Source organism: Mastigoproctus giganteus, chromosome 10, assembly GCF_048544385.1.
Source record: "Mastigoproctus giganteus isolate SK-2022 chromosome 10, ASM4854438v1, whole genome shotgun sequence".
NCBI lineage: Eukaryota > Metazoa > Arthropoda > Arachnida > Uropygi > Thelyphonidae > Mastigoproctus > Mastigoproctus giganteus.
In genome coordinates this window covers 117,545,591-117,562,759 of record NC_143584.1, presented here as the reverse complement: position 1 = coordinate 117,562,759, position 17,169 = coordinate 117,545,591, and the positions used below count along the sequence as shown (strand labels likewise).

General features: G+C 37.8%; 1 protein-coding gene across 4 annotated transcripts in view; it reads right to left on the bottom strand.

The window, feature by feature from the left end:
• unc-104 (kinesin family member unc-104) overlaps positions 1-17,169 on the bottom strand; it is a 1,041,320-nt gene that overhangs the window by 45,855 nt on the left and 978,296 nt on the right. For all 4 annotated transcript variants that reach the window (XM_090382707.1, XM_090382708.1, XM_090382709.1 and 1 more), the window contains 2 exons: positions 15,991-16,110; positions 9,508-9,626 (listed from right to left, as the gene is read on the bottom strand). In XM_090382707.1, coding sequence (XP_090238833.1) covers positions 9,508-9,626; positions 15,991-16,110 — 239 coding nt within the window. The remainder of the gene's footprint in view (positions 1-9,507; positions 9,627-15,990; positions 16,111-17,169) is intronic.

The following is a 17,169-nucleotide window of genomic DNA, read 5'->3' as shown; positions in this document are numbered from 1 at the left end:
GTGAGTATGGGCTTGGCAAACCCAGGGTCCTGAGCTGGATATCATCATTCTTCTCTTTCTTGGTGATTCCTTTCTACTTCTCTCTCTCTCTCTCTCTCTCTCTCTCTCAGGGGGTAACTCAGGTAAATTTTTTTTTTTTTTGGCTGGTGCAGCATAAGCCTCACGCTTCCTTGTACCATATGGCTAATAATAATAATAATATATATAGATACAATGATAACCCAGTTTAACATAATATAATAAGTAGCAGTAGCTTTCGAGACTAACGAGTCTCTTTTTCAACTGATTTAAATAATAATAATATTTGCATAATTCCCCCTCCCCAAAAAAAAAACTCCATGCACTACCTTTAAGGTATATATTAACTGTTAAAATTCCTGCTTTTATTTCAAATTTTACTTTTAGAATATCTCCATCCTTTTTTTTTGTTTTTATTATTTTAGTCAATCTGATTCTTCAGTTCTTCATTGTTAATGCACACATTGTATAGTAAAATCTGCATTCTGAAAAAAAAAAAAAAAAAGCATGGCACATTTTTTTACCAGCACTCATTTATAAGCCATCATAAACAATTACAATCAGGCTTTCTTTTGAGTGGTACAAGCCAGTATACGTACAGGTTAATATAATAAGTGTTGATGACATAAACACAATACTCATTTATATTATTAAAGTTTTGTTTGCCTTATAAAGTCCCTCTTGTAAAGATTTGCTTGACTGTCATTGTTCATGTGAAATGTAGGATGTATGGTGAATGTCCATATTATATTTATTTAGTGCAGATAGTTTGAGGGTGTTTATCATATCCCATAGCAGATGATTATCATTTAGTTCACCTCACAGTTGCTGAGGACAGTGCAAAGGCTTCTCCACTCCTTATACAGGAAGTGTCCCACCTGGGAGTGATCACAGTGACTATCAGTCATGGCTGAAATTCACTCAAAGTTCCAGCATATGTGTACGTGTTCATAAATTGTATGTAACAATGTACATAATCTCTTTTCTGCAGTTACACTTTTTTATTTTAACTTTCTTTCTGTGACTTTGCACTCTAATTAAAATTAACTGAAAAATAACCTTGTACTTCCAACTGAAACCAGCAAAAAAGTAAAAACTGAATGAAGTAGATGTGACTGGACTAGATAACAATGAATGTGCGATTCAATGTGATAGAGAATGCAACTCTGTAAAGAAGATAATGACAAACAAAGTTGAATACAATTGTGATGAAGCTGGAGATGATAACAATAAAGGTATTAAATGTGGTGGTGTTTGCAGCAGTACCTTTAATGTAATATCCATTTCATCTGATTGTGAAAATGAAGATCTGCCTGACTGTTGGGATTTAGAGAAGAACAATGAATTTTGTTCAAAAATACAAATGGCTTATAGTGAAACATAAGAAACTGGGATGTAAAACTTGTAAGATAATTGGATCACTTGGACCTGAGAAGAAATATCAAGGTATGATTATCGAAAGAATGGATAGATATTCAAATAACACATTCTGAATCAGACAAAAACCCTCAATGACAGCATTGCAGAAAAAAAATAATAATAATTCCATGATCATAAAAATAGCTTAGCTCAAAGAGTAGTTGAAAATATATTATTGTGTGCTGAGGGAAAAAAACAAAACAAAACATTAGAAAATGTCTGTTAATCTTTATTAAAAGTTTTAATATCTTTATGTTAATCTTTATTAAAGATTAACATAAAAAATGTTTCACACTGCTACAAGGTAGCTAAAAAAAAAAAAAAAAAAATTTAGTGATTTTGAGAGTGAAATAGATAAACAAGAGCTAAATGGTGTTAATATGGGGAGATCCTGCACTCCACAAATGCCTGCATTAACATAGCCAATCACACAGTGTGAGAGATGAAAAACCTCTTATGAAAAATTGACGGCCAGTGCAAATTTGCTTTGCTAATTGATGAAAGCACAGCAACAAGTCAAATATCCACCTTGATTGAATATGTATTGGTATTGGTATTTCTGGCGCAAGGGCTACTAGGGCCATATTGCGCCTATCAAGGGTATGGAGTTCAGATATTGTGATTATAAAATCATGTCAGATGCGATCATATAGCTGTATCTCTTTGAGGAAGCAGAAAAATTCTAGAAGATTTGCATCATTGCCTATAATATGACGAAGTGTTAAAGGTTCTTGAAGATTTCGTAGAATACTGAATGAGGCTTTTCTGGCAGCAGTATATAGTGTACAATCAATGAGAATGTGTTTGATAGTGAGAAAAGAGTTGCAGTGAGTACACTTTGGAGGATCGTCTCCTGTGAGTAGATAAAGATGGGTGAAGTGACTGTGACCGATTCGCGCTCTGGACAGGACTTCTTCCCTTCTGTTTACATGGAAACTGGAAGTCCATAATTGTGGTTCAGATTTTATTTGCAGGAGCTTGTTCTGCAGTTGAGCTTGCCATAGAAGTGTCCACTATTCCTTACACACATGTCTTATATAGGATCTATAGTCAATATATGGAATGTAATTTGTTGATGCTATGTTGGACGATTTTTTTGCTGCGTAATCTGCTTTTTCATTCCCTGATATTCCCATGTGGCCTGGGATCCAACAAAAGATAACTATTTGATGGTGTTCTTGGATATGCATCAGCCGAGATTTTATTGTTGCTATTACAGGATGTGTTGGCTAGGAGGAATTTTGCAAGGCTATAAGTGCACTCTGTGAGTCTGTATATATCACAGTTTTTTTGGATGGACAGATGGAGAATATTTTCTAAGGCACATAATTCTGCTGTGTAACTGCTGCATTCAGTGGGCAAGGAAACAGAGATGGTGTTATAGGGAAAAACGGCTGCAGCCTCGACTCCACTTTCAGACTTTGATCCATCAGTGTATACTTTGGTAAAATGTGGATAATTTTGTGTTTGAGCAGTATGGAGTTGTTGTATATTGATATTAGCAAGCGAATGTTTTCCCCAGTTTATGAAATAGCTGTCACAGGATATTTTAATAGAAGACCATGGAGGAACTGCACTGTTTGAATCTTGGAGGACTTTGTCAAGATGTATATTCCCGTTTGCGATAATGCCTGCAATCTAATGCCAGTAGGTTGAACTGCTCTAGGTTTGTTTCTATAGTGCATAGAGCACTGTGGATCATAAAGTATTGGCCTAATGGGGTGAGTAGATATATTTTGAATTTTGGCTGCATAGTTTAGGAGTAACATCTTTCTCCTGAGTCTGAGGGGAGGGTTCATGGGTTTCAATATAAAGACTTTGTACTGGTGATGTTCTATAGGCACCTACAGCAATCTTGAGGGCAGAATGTTGAATAGGGGCAAGATGTGCTAACACGCTTTCCCTAGCAGAATCATACACTGGGGCACCATAATCAAGGCGAGATCTGATTAGGGCCTCTATATAAGTGAAGTAGGGTGCAACGATCTGCACCCCATGATGTAGAAGAAATAACTCTTAGTAAGTTCATTTTTTTCTGGCAAACAGTCCGTAGATGTTTAATGTGTTCTTTAAAGTTCAATTTATTGTCAAAAATCACACCAAGAAGACGAACGCTGTTCACAACAGCGACAGGTTGGTTTCTTAAGTATATTTCAGGATCTGGGTGCATCTTTCATTTGTTACAAAAATGAATGACACTAGATTTCTGATAAGACAGTCGGTAACCATTCTGTGTCATCCATAGTTCGATATTATTGACTGATGTTTGAAGTTGCCTCTCAATAAAACTCATGTTTTGTGAACTGCAAGAGACCATCAGGTCATCAGCATATAGGTATGAATTCACTGTATTGGAAATAATTTTAGTCAACTGGTTTATTCTTATTGCAAACAAAGTTGCACTTAGAATAGAGCCCTGAGGGACTCCTTCTTCTTGTATATATGTTTTGGAAAGGACTTGCCAATAGCGAACTTGAAAGGTAAGTGACCTCTCAGATCCAGGGAATGAAGATCTCTCAGGATGCCAAAACACCAAGTGGTGTCAAAGGCTTTCTCTATATCGAGACATGCCATGACGAGATGCTTATTTTGAATAAATGCATTCCTAATATTTGTTTCTGCTTTGATTTTTTTTTTTTTTTTTTTTTTGATTTGGTAGTTGTTGGTGCATCGGCTTCTGTGGCCATATTGCACCTCCCAAGGTTTTTGCAGTACTTTGATCCAAGCCCGAGGCGGGAATCGAACCCGCGACCTTTGGGTTGCTGGGCAGGTACTTTACCCACTCGGCTAGCCCGGTCGGCTTCTGCTTTGATCATAAGATCCAGTGATGATTGGTTTTTCCTGAAACCAAATTGATTATCAGATATCATGTTTTGGGAATCAAGGTACCATGTTAGTCTATGGTGTATTATTTTTTCTAGGGTTTTACTTAAGCAGCTGGTGAGAGAAATGGGTCTATAATTATTAGGCATAGAGAGCTCTTTCCCTGGTTTGGGTATTGCCAGTACAAAAGAGTGACGCCAAGAACTGGGGAATGAATGTTACATGAAGATGCGATTATAGAATGTCAGAAGCAAAGATAGTGATTTATTATCTAGATGCTATAGCATTATATTGTATATTCCATCATGGCCAGAAGCGCTGTTCCTTGCAGTGGATAGAGCCTCTTGAAGTTCTAGCATAGTGAGTGGTTGATTGTACGGTAGAAAGGATTTGGTTCTGAAATTCAGGTTGGATTTTTCGGCTGAAGTCTTAATCTTTTGAAATGATGGTTCGTATGCCGTTGATTGAGATAACTGTGAAAATACTGTGCCTAGGGCATCTGCAATCATTAGCATTAGTAGAGGCATTTGATGCAAGAAAGCAAGCTTATGCAGCATCAGCCAAAAAAAAAAAAAAAAAAAAACCCACTTCCACTTCACCCCTCTGTTCGTTCAAAATACCTGTCCAGCTGAGCCTTAAACTTATTTAGGCTATCAACCTCCACCACAAGGGATGGAAGTCTGTTCCACCAACCAACCACCCGCTGACTAAAGGCAAATTTCCGCACGTCTATCCTACATCTGTCTTTCCTCAATTTGAATTTATGCCCTCTCAGGTGATTTTTCTGAGCTAGAGGAAGAATCCCATCAGCATTGAGCATGCTTAAACCATTCAAGGCTTTATACACCTCTATCAGATCATCTCGCTGGTGCCTAGTCTCCAGACACTGTAATTTGCAAAACTTAAGCCTTTCTTCGTAAGAGCACCCCTTTGTTCCATTCACTAATCTTGTTGCCCTTCTCTGTACTCGTTCCAGCAGCTCTACCTCCTTCTTGAAATGAGGCCTCCAGACCTGTATACAGTACTCTAGGTGTGGCCTGACCATTGCCTTATACAATGGAATAATCGCCTCCTTATCCCTGCTGGAAAAATTCCTTTATATCATTGACAATACTCCATGAGCTACTCTTGCAGCCCGTCTGCACTGCTCAGAGAACTTCATATCTGCCTGCACAACGACCCCCAAGTCCCTTTCATTCTCTACCACTGTCAGTGCAGTACCACAGAGTTGATACGTTGATCTGGGGTTGCTGTTTCCCATGTGTAGTACTTTACATTTGTCAATGTTAAACTTCATTTGTAACCTCTCAGCCCATCTGCTCAACCTTTCCAGATCCTGTTGCAGCAGCATAGTGTCAGTAGTGTCCTTGACAACCCTGCCAACCTTTGTATCGTCTGCAAACTTGGACATTAAGCTTGATATACCATCATCAATATCATTTATAAATACAGAAAACAATAATGGACCCAACACAGAGGGTCCATTATTGTAATGTTATTAGTGGAGTCCCCTGAGGGACTCCACTAATAACATTAGTCCACGATGAGCAGTGTCCATTGATTACCACTCTCTGTCTTCTCCCCCTCAACCATCCCTTTATCCATAGCAGCAATTCGCCTCCAATGTCACACTGCTCCAACCTCTGCAGATGCCCTAGTTCCAGCCCGTTCCAAGTGATAAGAGGAGAAGGCAATGGGTGAAATTTGCTATTTAATTGCCTGATTTTTTTCAATATAATTCTTACATCAGTATTTTTATTAATTTCAGTTGCGAATCAAATCCAAGAGTCTTTTTTTTGCTTTCTTCCTAATATGGTGGGTCTTAGCTCTAAGTTTTTTGTAGTTTATCAAGTTATCAGTGGTAGGGTATTTGCGGAATAAATTCCAAGCACAGTTTTTTCTCTTTTTGCATTTCTACAGTCCTCATTCCACCAGTAGTTTCTGTTTTTACGGATGCTTGACTGTGATTGGGGAATGGCAATAGATGCAGCTACTAGGATCTGTTTTGTAATATGGTTGGCAGCTTTGTCAATTGGATGATATTCAATGGTCTTGTTGTCGAAGGATACATGGGAAGCGTACTTTGTCCAATCTGCCTTAGAAAATTTCCATTTTGTGCTGGTTTCTGAAGTTATACAGAGTGAAGTTTGTATTTTACAGATTATTGGGTAGTGGTCACTATTGAGTGGATCGTCCAGAGCAGTCCACTCAATACTAGGGAAGAGGATCGAAGAGCAGATGGATAGGTCTATTGCAGAGACTGATCCTGTTGGGAGATGGAAATAAGTTGGTGAGCCTGTATTTAATATGGTTAGATTTTGTCTGTCGACAAGCATTTCAATGATTTGTCCTCGGGCATCTGTGTTGGGAGATCCCCACAATGGATTATGTCCATTGAAGTCGCTCAATAAACAGAAAGGGGTTGGCAACTGCAAAATGAGATCTTGAAGTTCTTGAAATGTACAAGGATAACTGGATGGCAGGTAGATAGAAACCAGTGTTAGGTTAATGCCAATCGCTATTCACGTGGCAACAGCTTCAATGGCAGTTTGTAGCAGAATGCGTTTACAAGGGACTCGTGAGTCCACGAGTATGGCTACCCCTCTATGAGCATTAGTGGTTGTAGGTCTGTCTTGCCGAAAGAGAGTATAATTTTTTATCGAGGGAGACAACTGAGGTGTTAAATATGTCTCCTGTAAGCAGATTCCAATTGGATTATGGTTCATAATTATTTTGTGGATGTCGTCAATATTGCTGCGAAAGCCTCTGCAGTTCCATTGTACGATGTTTTTTCATTGTTTGGATTTAAATTAAGTAGCTGCGTCTGCTTGCTTTTTGGAAATCTGTTTCAGGCGGTCAGCTTTCATTTTCTCTCTCTTTGAAAAAACAGGTCTGGTTTCTATTTCGTCTTCTGGATGGATTTCCAGAATGGTTTCATTTTCTTCTTGATTGCAAGCCTCATTTGTGTCCATAGCGGAAAAAGATTCAGCATGCTGCTTATTAATGGGATCAGAATTTTCTTTTTGAGCAGGTCTTACGGAAGTTGCAGCAGCAACAGGTGGTATCATGACTGGCGTGTTACTAGATCTGGTTGAAGTCTGTTGCTTTGAGGACTGTGGTACGGAAGAGAGTATAGATCGAGCCCACTCAGAAATAGAAATGCTTGGTGGTATTGATGTGTCAGTCTGAACGGATATTGTATGAAATCTTTTGGTAGCATCAGCATATGTATGTTTTGGTATCACTTGCTGTATTTGATTCCTTGCTTCTGAAAATGAGACTTTTTTTTCTACCTTGTACTTCTGAATTTTCTTTTCATATTTCCATTGGTCACATGTTTTAGAGAAGGCTGGGTGGTTGCATTTGCAATTAGGGCAGAGTGAGGACTGTGATTTACATTCAGCTTGGGTACTAATAACATTGTGCAGGCAGATATGAAATTCTCTGAGCAGTGCAGATGGGCTGCAAGAGTAGCTCATGGTGTCTTGTCAATGATTACAGGAATTTTTCTAGCAGGGATAAGGAGGTGATTATTCCCTTGCATAAGGCAATGGTCAGGCCTTATACAGGTCTGGAGGCCTCATTTCAAGAAGGATGTAGAGCTGCTGGAACGAGTACAGAGAAGGGCAACAAGATTAGTGAATGGAACAAAGGCTTGCTCACGAAGAAAGGCTTAAGTTTTTCAAATTACAGTGTCTGGAGACTAGGCACCAGCAAGGTTTGTTTGTTTAGCATTAGCAACTAAGGCCATATTGCTCCGGGGATATACGGTGGTCATTCCCTGACCTTTCCGCATCCTCCATATTTGGTGGTCACGGGCTTGAACCCCAGTCTAATCGAGAAGCATGTGCTACGCACTGCTGCTCCTGCCCACCTGGCTACGGAGGCGCCACACCAGCGAGGTGATCTGATACAGGTGTGTAAAGCCTTGAAAGGTTTGAGTATGCTCAATGCTGATGGGATTCTTCCTCTTGCTCAGAATAATCACCTGAGAGGGCATAAATTCAAATTGAGGAATTTTGCAGAAATTTGCCTTTAGCCAGCGGGTAGTTGGTTGGTGGAACAGACTTCCATCCCTTGTCGTGGAAGTTGATAGCCTAAATAAATTTAAGGCTCAGCTGGACAGGTATTTCAAACGAATGGAGGGGTGAAGTGGAAGTGGTTTTTTTTTTTTTTTTTTTGGCTGATGCTGCATAAGCTTGCTTTCTTGCATCATATGCCTCTACTAATGCTAATGAAAAAATGCTTTCTTTCCTAAAAAGACACAATAGAATTATCTGAATGGACTAAAATTTTAGAGCCTCAGATTTGGCTGGACAATGCCAATGGAAATTTGACCTTTGGTGAAGCTAACTGCACAACTTATGCTAGAAATTCCAAATACCAGAAAGGTAAATTATTCATAGATTTTGTCAAAGCTCAATTGATAAAAAAAACAATCTTGCTGAATGACTCATCTAATCAGGATATTAAATTGCATTCCAATCTGAACCAGTGAATGTGAGAGAGGATTCAGTCAAGTGACTTTAACTGTAAGAGCATCACCCAAGAGGGTCTTTTTTGAATATCACTACCACTAATTTACTATTTATCAAAATTGTGGGTCTACCGCTGCGGCCGTTAAATCATGCACTCCATGCCCATTATGGCATCTCCTAGGTCACCACCTCACTAGTGGCATGCAAAGCAAAGAATGATAACGAAATGATGCAAACTAGAACATGGAAATGAGGCATATTTGGAATTTGCTTTATTAAATTATTCAACATACGTACCTTCTTTATTCATTACTTGTAGCCAATGTAAATTAATATTATGTATGCAAACTATATAGTAAAACTCTTTTATTTTTATATATTACTCTTTTATTTTAAGAACCTTTGTATACTCCCTCAAACCTTAAATTAGTAAGAAATTTGAAAAAATTATAGTCAGAAGTCCTAATTTAATAAGCGTATCATTTAACATTTTTTTTCTAGAAAAAATGCAATGATTACAATGATATAAATTTCTTGGGTGGATGGGGGAGTAATAACTGAATCAGAGTGTAAAAAGAGATTATTTTCAAGATTGAACATCTGGCATAAATTCTCTGATATCCACAAAAAGATGTTTTCTCTATTAAAAAAAAAAAAAAAAAAAAGGAATAATTATGGATAGTTATCCATGTCAGAATGAACACTGATACGAGAATGCCTGCCAAATATGTTAACAGGAAGTTTTAGTTTAGCAGCTTCCACCACTTACCTAATTTGTCCAGCCAATAAAGGATTAATAGCATAGAGCCAATCATATACTTCCTTGTCTCCCAAGGTTTGCAGCAGGAAACCTCTATGTTTGGTCACAACAGAAAATGTATTAGGCACCTGAAAGTAATTATGGATATTAATTACTCTTTTATATAAGTCAATTTTATTTCAAAAATGTACTTTATTAGTTATGTGTATGAATAAAAGTTGCTATTTAAAATGTATTTATTTTTATAACAATTAGAACTGCAATACAGATGCAGAATTAAACTTTCAGAAAACAAAAGTTATGAATGCAACTAAAAGTAGAATGTATTTGTTAATTTTTTTTTTTAATTAATCACACTCTCTATCTTTGAGTATATCTTTGAGTGTACAGTGCAGAATGTGTGAAGAAATTAGGGGCACACTCAGCATTCTGATAGGCATTTATGAGATAGCTTGAAAAGTAGGGTGGATGCCCTCAAAGGAATTAAAATGTGGGGGTGAGCATCAAGCTCTCAGCTGCCCAACTGAATGCCAGAGTTCACACTTCTGCATCAGGCAGTGAAGCAGCAACCCCTAAGGCAGCATGTTCTGGTCCAACATGAAATATATTGTGCAAGAAGGATAGGTGGAATAGGACCAGGATATGTCTGCTATGGGGCAAAAGTAGATGACATTGATTAAGGGCACGAAGGGTGATACTATACATGTTGGCACTAATGATATTAAGAGTAGGAGATCTAAGGACTTACTTAACATGTACTGGGAAATGTTGCGAAAAAGTTGTGAGTTCAGATTGTATTTAAAAGGATCTGCAAATCTACTCAGACACAACAGGAAGGAGTACATATTGAGAGCTTTTTCAATCAATATGGCCTTGGAGAGAATGTCCAGGGCTCATGTGGTAAATTTTTTCTCAGCGTGGTCTGTACTTATTAACAGGAGAAACTTGTTTTTACAGGGTTGCAATACACTTAAAGAGAAAGGGTGCAAGAATATTTGCTGATGTTATTGAGACAGTGATAAGCGGATTGGTAAAATGATAGCTTTGGGGGGGGGGGATACACAGATTAATAGATTAACTAGGGCTACAGGAAGAGGTGAAAGTGATTCTTGCACTGTTTCTACTGAAACATGCAGCAGCCTGGAAAGCAAGGTATCAGGGATTTCAAGCCCTGCAGTGGATATCACGGAAAATGTATATATAAGGCTGTGTTAGGGCAACTAACAGTAAGAACATGTGCATGTATACTTGTATGTAGACTATTGTTAGAAGTATTGTAAATAAATCTGATGAATTTGAAGTACTGATTAAGCCATCAAATGCAGACATTATCTAATGCAGGGATATCGGAGAGATGGTGGCACTAAGACATAAGTGATGCTGAATTTTAATATGGGAAATAGTAGTAGTGGCATGTGATGCAAGAAAGCAAATGTATGAGCTTATGCTGCATCAGCCAAAAAAAAAAAAAAAAAAAATCACACCATTCCCTTCAAATGCCTGTCCAGTTCCTCCTTAAATTTATTCAACCTATCAACTTCCACAACGACAGATGGAAGTTTGTTCCAGCAATTAACCACCCGCTGGCTAAAGGCAAATTTCCGCACATATATTCTACATCTGTCCTTTCTTAATTTGAATTTATGCCCCCTTAGGTTCATAATCTGGACAAGTGGAAGGATCCCATCAGAATTCAGCGTGCTGAACCCATTCAAGGCCTTATACTCCTCAATCAGATCACCGCACAGGTGCCTAGTCTCCAGCCACTGCAATTTGCAGAACTTAAGCCTCTCTTGATAAAAGGATCTCTTCATTCCCCTCACCAATCTTGTTGCCCTTCTCTGTACACGCTCAAGTAAATCTACATCCTTCCTAAAATGCGGCCTCCAGACCTGTAAGCAGTACTCAAGGCATGGCCTGACCATTGCCTTATATGGAGGGATAATCACCTCCTTTTCCCTGCTAAACCCCATGACCTGCCCTGGCAGCCTGTCTGCATTGCTCAGAAAACTTCATATCTGACTGCACAATTACTCCCAGGTCTTTTTCATTTTCTACCACCTTAAGTGTAGTACCACACAGTTGGTACGTTTCTCTGGGGTTACTTCTACCCATATGCAGTACTTTGCATTTGTCAAGGTTAAACTTCAGTTGCCACTTCTTAGCCCATCTGCCCAAATTATCTAGATCCTGTTGCAGTAGCACACTGCCATTACTGTCATTAACAACCCTGCCAACCTTTGTATCATCTGCAAACTTCGACACTAAGCCTGATATACCTTCATCAATATCATTGATAAATATACAAAACAACAGTGGACCCAACACCGAACCCTGTGGGACTCCACTAATAACATTAGTCCAAGAAGAGCAGCACCCATTGATTACCACCCTCTGTCTTCTCGCACTTAACCATCCTTTTATCCATTGTAGCAACTTACCCTTAATACCATTCTGCTCCAATTTGTACAATAGTCTTCCATGCGCAACAGTGTCAAAAGCTTTCCTGAAATCCAAATATATGATATCAAAATTATTTTTTGCATCCAGTTCCTTTGTAACCACATCATAATATCCTATCAAATTTGTCAGACAAGACTTTCCCTTAACAAACCCATGCTGTGTCTGAATTATTGCTGCGGTCTTGTCTAGATGACCCTACAATGCATCTTTAACCAGCGACTCCATTATTTTACCCGGAACAGAAGTTAAACTAACTGGTCTGTAATTACTCGTGTCACCCTTCGATGCCCCTTTGTGAATTGGGGATACATTTGCACATCTCCAGTCCGTGGGAACCTCCCCTGAGTCCAAGGATGCACTCTCATAATTATGGCTAAGGGTTTGCTTAGTTGCTTTGCTGCCTCCTTTAATATAACTGGATAGATCCCATCCACCTCAGGTGCTTTTCTTACTTTTAACTTCAACAGTTTCTCTTCCACTTTGCTCTCAGTTATTACAAAATCATTAAGTATCCTGCTACAATTTGATAACCTTCTGCCATTTTCAAACCTTAATAATTCCTAAAGTGTGAATGTAGATGCAAAATACTCATTCAGTTTGTTTGCTATCTGAGCAGGATCATCAACAGTCGAACCATCAATGTCAAGTGGACCAATCAGATTCATCCCCTTCCTTTTAGAGTTTACATAAGTAAAGAAATCCTTGCTGTTTTTCTTAGCATCTTTTGCCAAGGATTTCTCGTAAGCTGCCTTCGCCTGCCGAACCTCCTTTGTGACCTGATTACAGATTAACTTATATCTGCCATAGGCTTCTGAGTCGCTTGATAATTTATATGCATCCCATGCATTTTTCTTCTCTGTTACGAGTCTCATTAGTTCATTTGACAACCATTTAGGCCTAAACCTTGAACAATATTTCTTAACAGGTATGAAACTTTTAGTAGCATCCACGATTAATTCCTTGAATGCTTCCCACTTAGAATTTACTGTTGGTAACATTGTCAGTCTGTAATGTATACAAAAATACAATGTATACAAAAAGGACAGAAGAGAGGGAAGGGTTATGCACTTAGCTAAGCAGCACATAAAATCTAAGGCAGTGCATCTAGTTGACATGGGTGGTCAGTGCAATGTTGAGTCAGTTTGATGTGATATAAACACCGGAAAAACAAAAATGAGAGTAGGAGTGTGTTATAGGCCTAATAACTGTGATGAGCATACCAAACAGCTACACAGAGAAACAGAGTGGGCCAACATATCGTAATGTCTTATAATGGGGTTCTTAACTTTCCAGATGTTAACTGAATTTGTGGGTTGGTCGCTCACAATAGTAAGAATTCTGTAGATTTATTGGATGACTGTCTTTGACAGCAGCATGTTAAGAGTGTTTATCTAGTTATCAGCAGTGATTCTTCAAGCATTAAGAATCTGCTGGTAAAAGATACACTGGGTGGCAGTGATCACAGCATGCTAATGTGGAATTTAAGTAAATACATACTTACTGTCAAGGTAAAGGGAAAGGTTTTTGCTTTCATAAGGGTGACTACAGTGGTTTCAAAATTCTATGTAGTGCGACTAACTGATGATGCTACCATCAGCAATATTCTAAATGGGAAGCATTCAAGGAGAGAATCATATAAGCTACAAAACTTTTCATACCAGTTAAGAAATACTGTTCAAGGAAAGTAAAGGGGAAGAGAAATTATTGAAGCTAAACATAAAAAAGACACCTGGAGTGGATGGAATATATCCAATTACATTAAAGTAGGCAATAAAGGAGATAAGAGAACCATTACCCATAATTATCAGAGCATCCATGGATTCAGGGAGGTCTGTATGGAACAAAGATGTGTGAATGTATTCCCAATTCACAGAGGGGGCATCAAAAGGTGACAAGAGTAATTACAGACTTGTTAGATTAAACTTCTGTTCCTGGGAAAATAATGGAGTCACAGCATGGATTTGTTAAGGGGCTCTTGTCTGGCCAATCTGATTGGAAACTATGATGCACTGCCAAGGAAATGGGTGCAAAAAATAATTCTGATATCACATACTTAGATTTCAGGAAGGATTTTGAAAACGATGCACATACACTGCTGTGCAAACTGGAGCAATGTGGCATTAAGGGGCAAGTTACTGCTATGGATAAAGGGATGATTGAGTGGGAGAAGACAAAGAGGTTAACAAGGGGCACTACTCTCAGGCTTCAATGCTGGACTCATTGTTGTTTTAAATATTTATTGATGATATTGATGAAGGTATATTAGGCTTAATGTCTAACGTTTGCAGATGATACAAAGGTTGGCAGGGTGGTTAATGACAGGAATCTGGGTGAGCTACTGCAGATCTAGGTAAATTAAGTTGATGGGATGAGAAATGGCAGTTGAAGTTTAACATTGGCAAATGCAAACTACTACATATGGGTAGCAGTAATCCCAGTCTAACATACCAATTTTGCAGTACTACAGTCAGGATAGTGTTAAATGAATAAAGAACTAGGGGTATTGTGCAGTCAGATATGCAGTTCTTTGAGCAGTGAAGACAGGCTGTCTGGATAGCTCATGGGGTTTTTTTCAATGATGCACAGAAACTTTGCTAGTGGGGATAGGGAGGTGTTATCCCTTTGTAGAAGGCCATGGTTGGGCTGCATCTTGAGTACTGTATCTGGAGCCCTTACTTTAGGAAGGATGTAGATCTGCTAGAATGGGTACAGAGAATGCCAACGAGATTGCTGATGGGAACAAAAGGATGCTCTTACCATGAAAAGCTGCAGAGTTGCAAGTTGCAGCATCTGGAGATAAGGCACCCGTGGGAGATCTGATTGTGGTGTTTAATGGCATGAGTAAGCTAAATGATGATGGCTTCCTTCCTCTTGTTCAGCCTATGCACATGAGGGGGCATAAATTCAAGTTGAGGAAGGATGGTTGCAGGATGGATGTGTGCACATCTGCCTTCAGCCAGCAGGTGGTTGATTGTTGAAACAAACTTCCATCTGTTGTTGTTATTGTTGTTGTGGAAGTAGGTGATTTAAATAAATTTAAGAAAGAACTAGACAAATTCCTGGAGGGTATGAATGGGTGAAGTATGTTTTTTTGTTTGACTGATGCTTTGATAGTGAACAAAAATCAATAATAATCTGTCCTATGCTAATAATTTATGAATCCTCCTTTAAATTCATTCAAACTAACCACCTTCTACAACACCAGACAGGACTTTATTCCAACAATAGATTATTTTGTGGCCGAAAGAAACTTTTTGCACATCTAACCTGCAACCATCCTTTTGAAATTTGAAGTTGTGTGTGTGTATCATCTGAGAAAGAGTAATGATGCCATAAGCAACTCATTCAAATCATCAAACACCACAGTCAGGTTCACTCAAAGATACCTAGTTTCTAGGTGCTGCAATTTACACAATTCAGTTCTTTCTCTGCAAGAATTTTTTTACCCTTGCTAATCTTGTTTATTTTCTCTGCACCTGTTTAAGAGAGATCAACATCCCCAGTAAAATGAGGCATCCAAATCTGTATGCATTACTTACAATGCAGCCTAATCATTGCCTTATACAATGAGGTAATCTTTATTTCTGCTGTAAAATATGATAGCAGAAATAAAGAGAGGGATGTTTGCAGAAATTTCCCTTCAGGCAGCACGTGGTTGATTGTTGGAAAAAACTTCCATTTGTTGTTGTGGAAGTGAGTGATTTGAATAAATTCAAGGAAGAATCAGGAAAATTATTGAAAGGAATGGACAGGTGATGTAGGAAGTTTTTTTTTTTTCGCTGCGCTTCACAAACGTGCATCATTTGTCACTACTGATACTAATATGTAGTTAACTGTAGGCTATCGTTATACGGAGTTTGTCTTTTAATTCACTGTGCACAAATTGAATATAAATGGAAAACAAAAATACAAATTGAGGGTTAACAATTTAAGTTCTTAAATAGTCAAATCTCAAAAATAATATGTAAATAATTGAATTTTTTTAAATTAACATATTATTTTAATGCCACTGTCCAGTAAAACATTTACCCTTAACATTGCTTCCTGATCCTCACTATATTCTACTTGAGCTGTAGCCAAGTTTATCAATCTTCTTTCTACAGGGTCTTTTTCATCTTTGTATATGAAAACATAGGGTCTTCGAACAACCTAAGTTAGGGAAAAAAAAATATATATATAGTTTTTTTCTCCTACTGTGCAGTATCAATGACAATATAATTACATAAACTGCTAATAACACAGGATGAGCAGCGGCTAACTTTTACATACTGACTTTATTAAGAGGCACTATTGTGTAGAAATATTTTTGCATTCATAATTCATTATCTCATACTTATATGGATGGACGGGGAATCCAACCTTCTTAAGTTAAGAAGCTGCACTGCTAACTAAATGTGCTCTAATTTGGGAATATTCACTGTACCCCAAGTATATTCTCTGTACACCAACCCCAATTATAATGGTTATAAGTTATATAAGTTTCTTAACCCGTTCACAAGTATGCATATATATATATATATATACATGTATATATTTTGCAAAATTCATTAGATAGAACTGGAACATATTAAAAAAAATCACATTTTACAATCCAGACGTATTAAGAGAGCAGTCTAGCATTTGTATCAATAACCATATTTGTCTTTAGGAATCCACACAAAAAAATAGGTGAGTCATTTCTCTCTTTTATTGCTATCACTTTTTCAGTAAATTTTGTAACTTAGTGCAAACTGCTCTTGCAATTACAGCTATATAGCTGTAATTGTACAGCAGTTGTGTGAGCTGGTAACTAGTTTGATGTTGCTTTAGAACAGTTGAGAGCAAAGGTGAGATTGAACATGCTCAGTGTGGATACAGCTGGAAAAACGTATTCTTGATTAAATGTATGGTTAATTTCTCCTATAAATAGCAACTTATTAATGTGCACAAAGAATAGATGTAATTGAACACAACTAAGGTTTTTTTCTGCCATTATAACTAGTAATACAGCTTGTGAGTAGCATGACTATTTATAATGGTGGCAAAAACAAAACAACAAATCTTTGTTGTTATGTGTGAGAAATTGATTAACTGATTGAATTTATTCAATCAAAATGCCATGAAACCGATAAAGATTGATTGCCCACACTTTGTTATAATTATTCCTTATGAAAAATAATTTTTAATTTTTTTTATCCTCTGATATTTTTTCTCTGATATTCTCTCTAA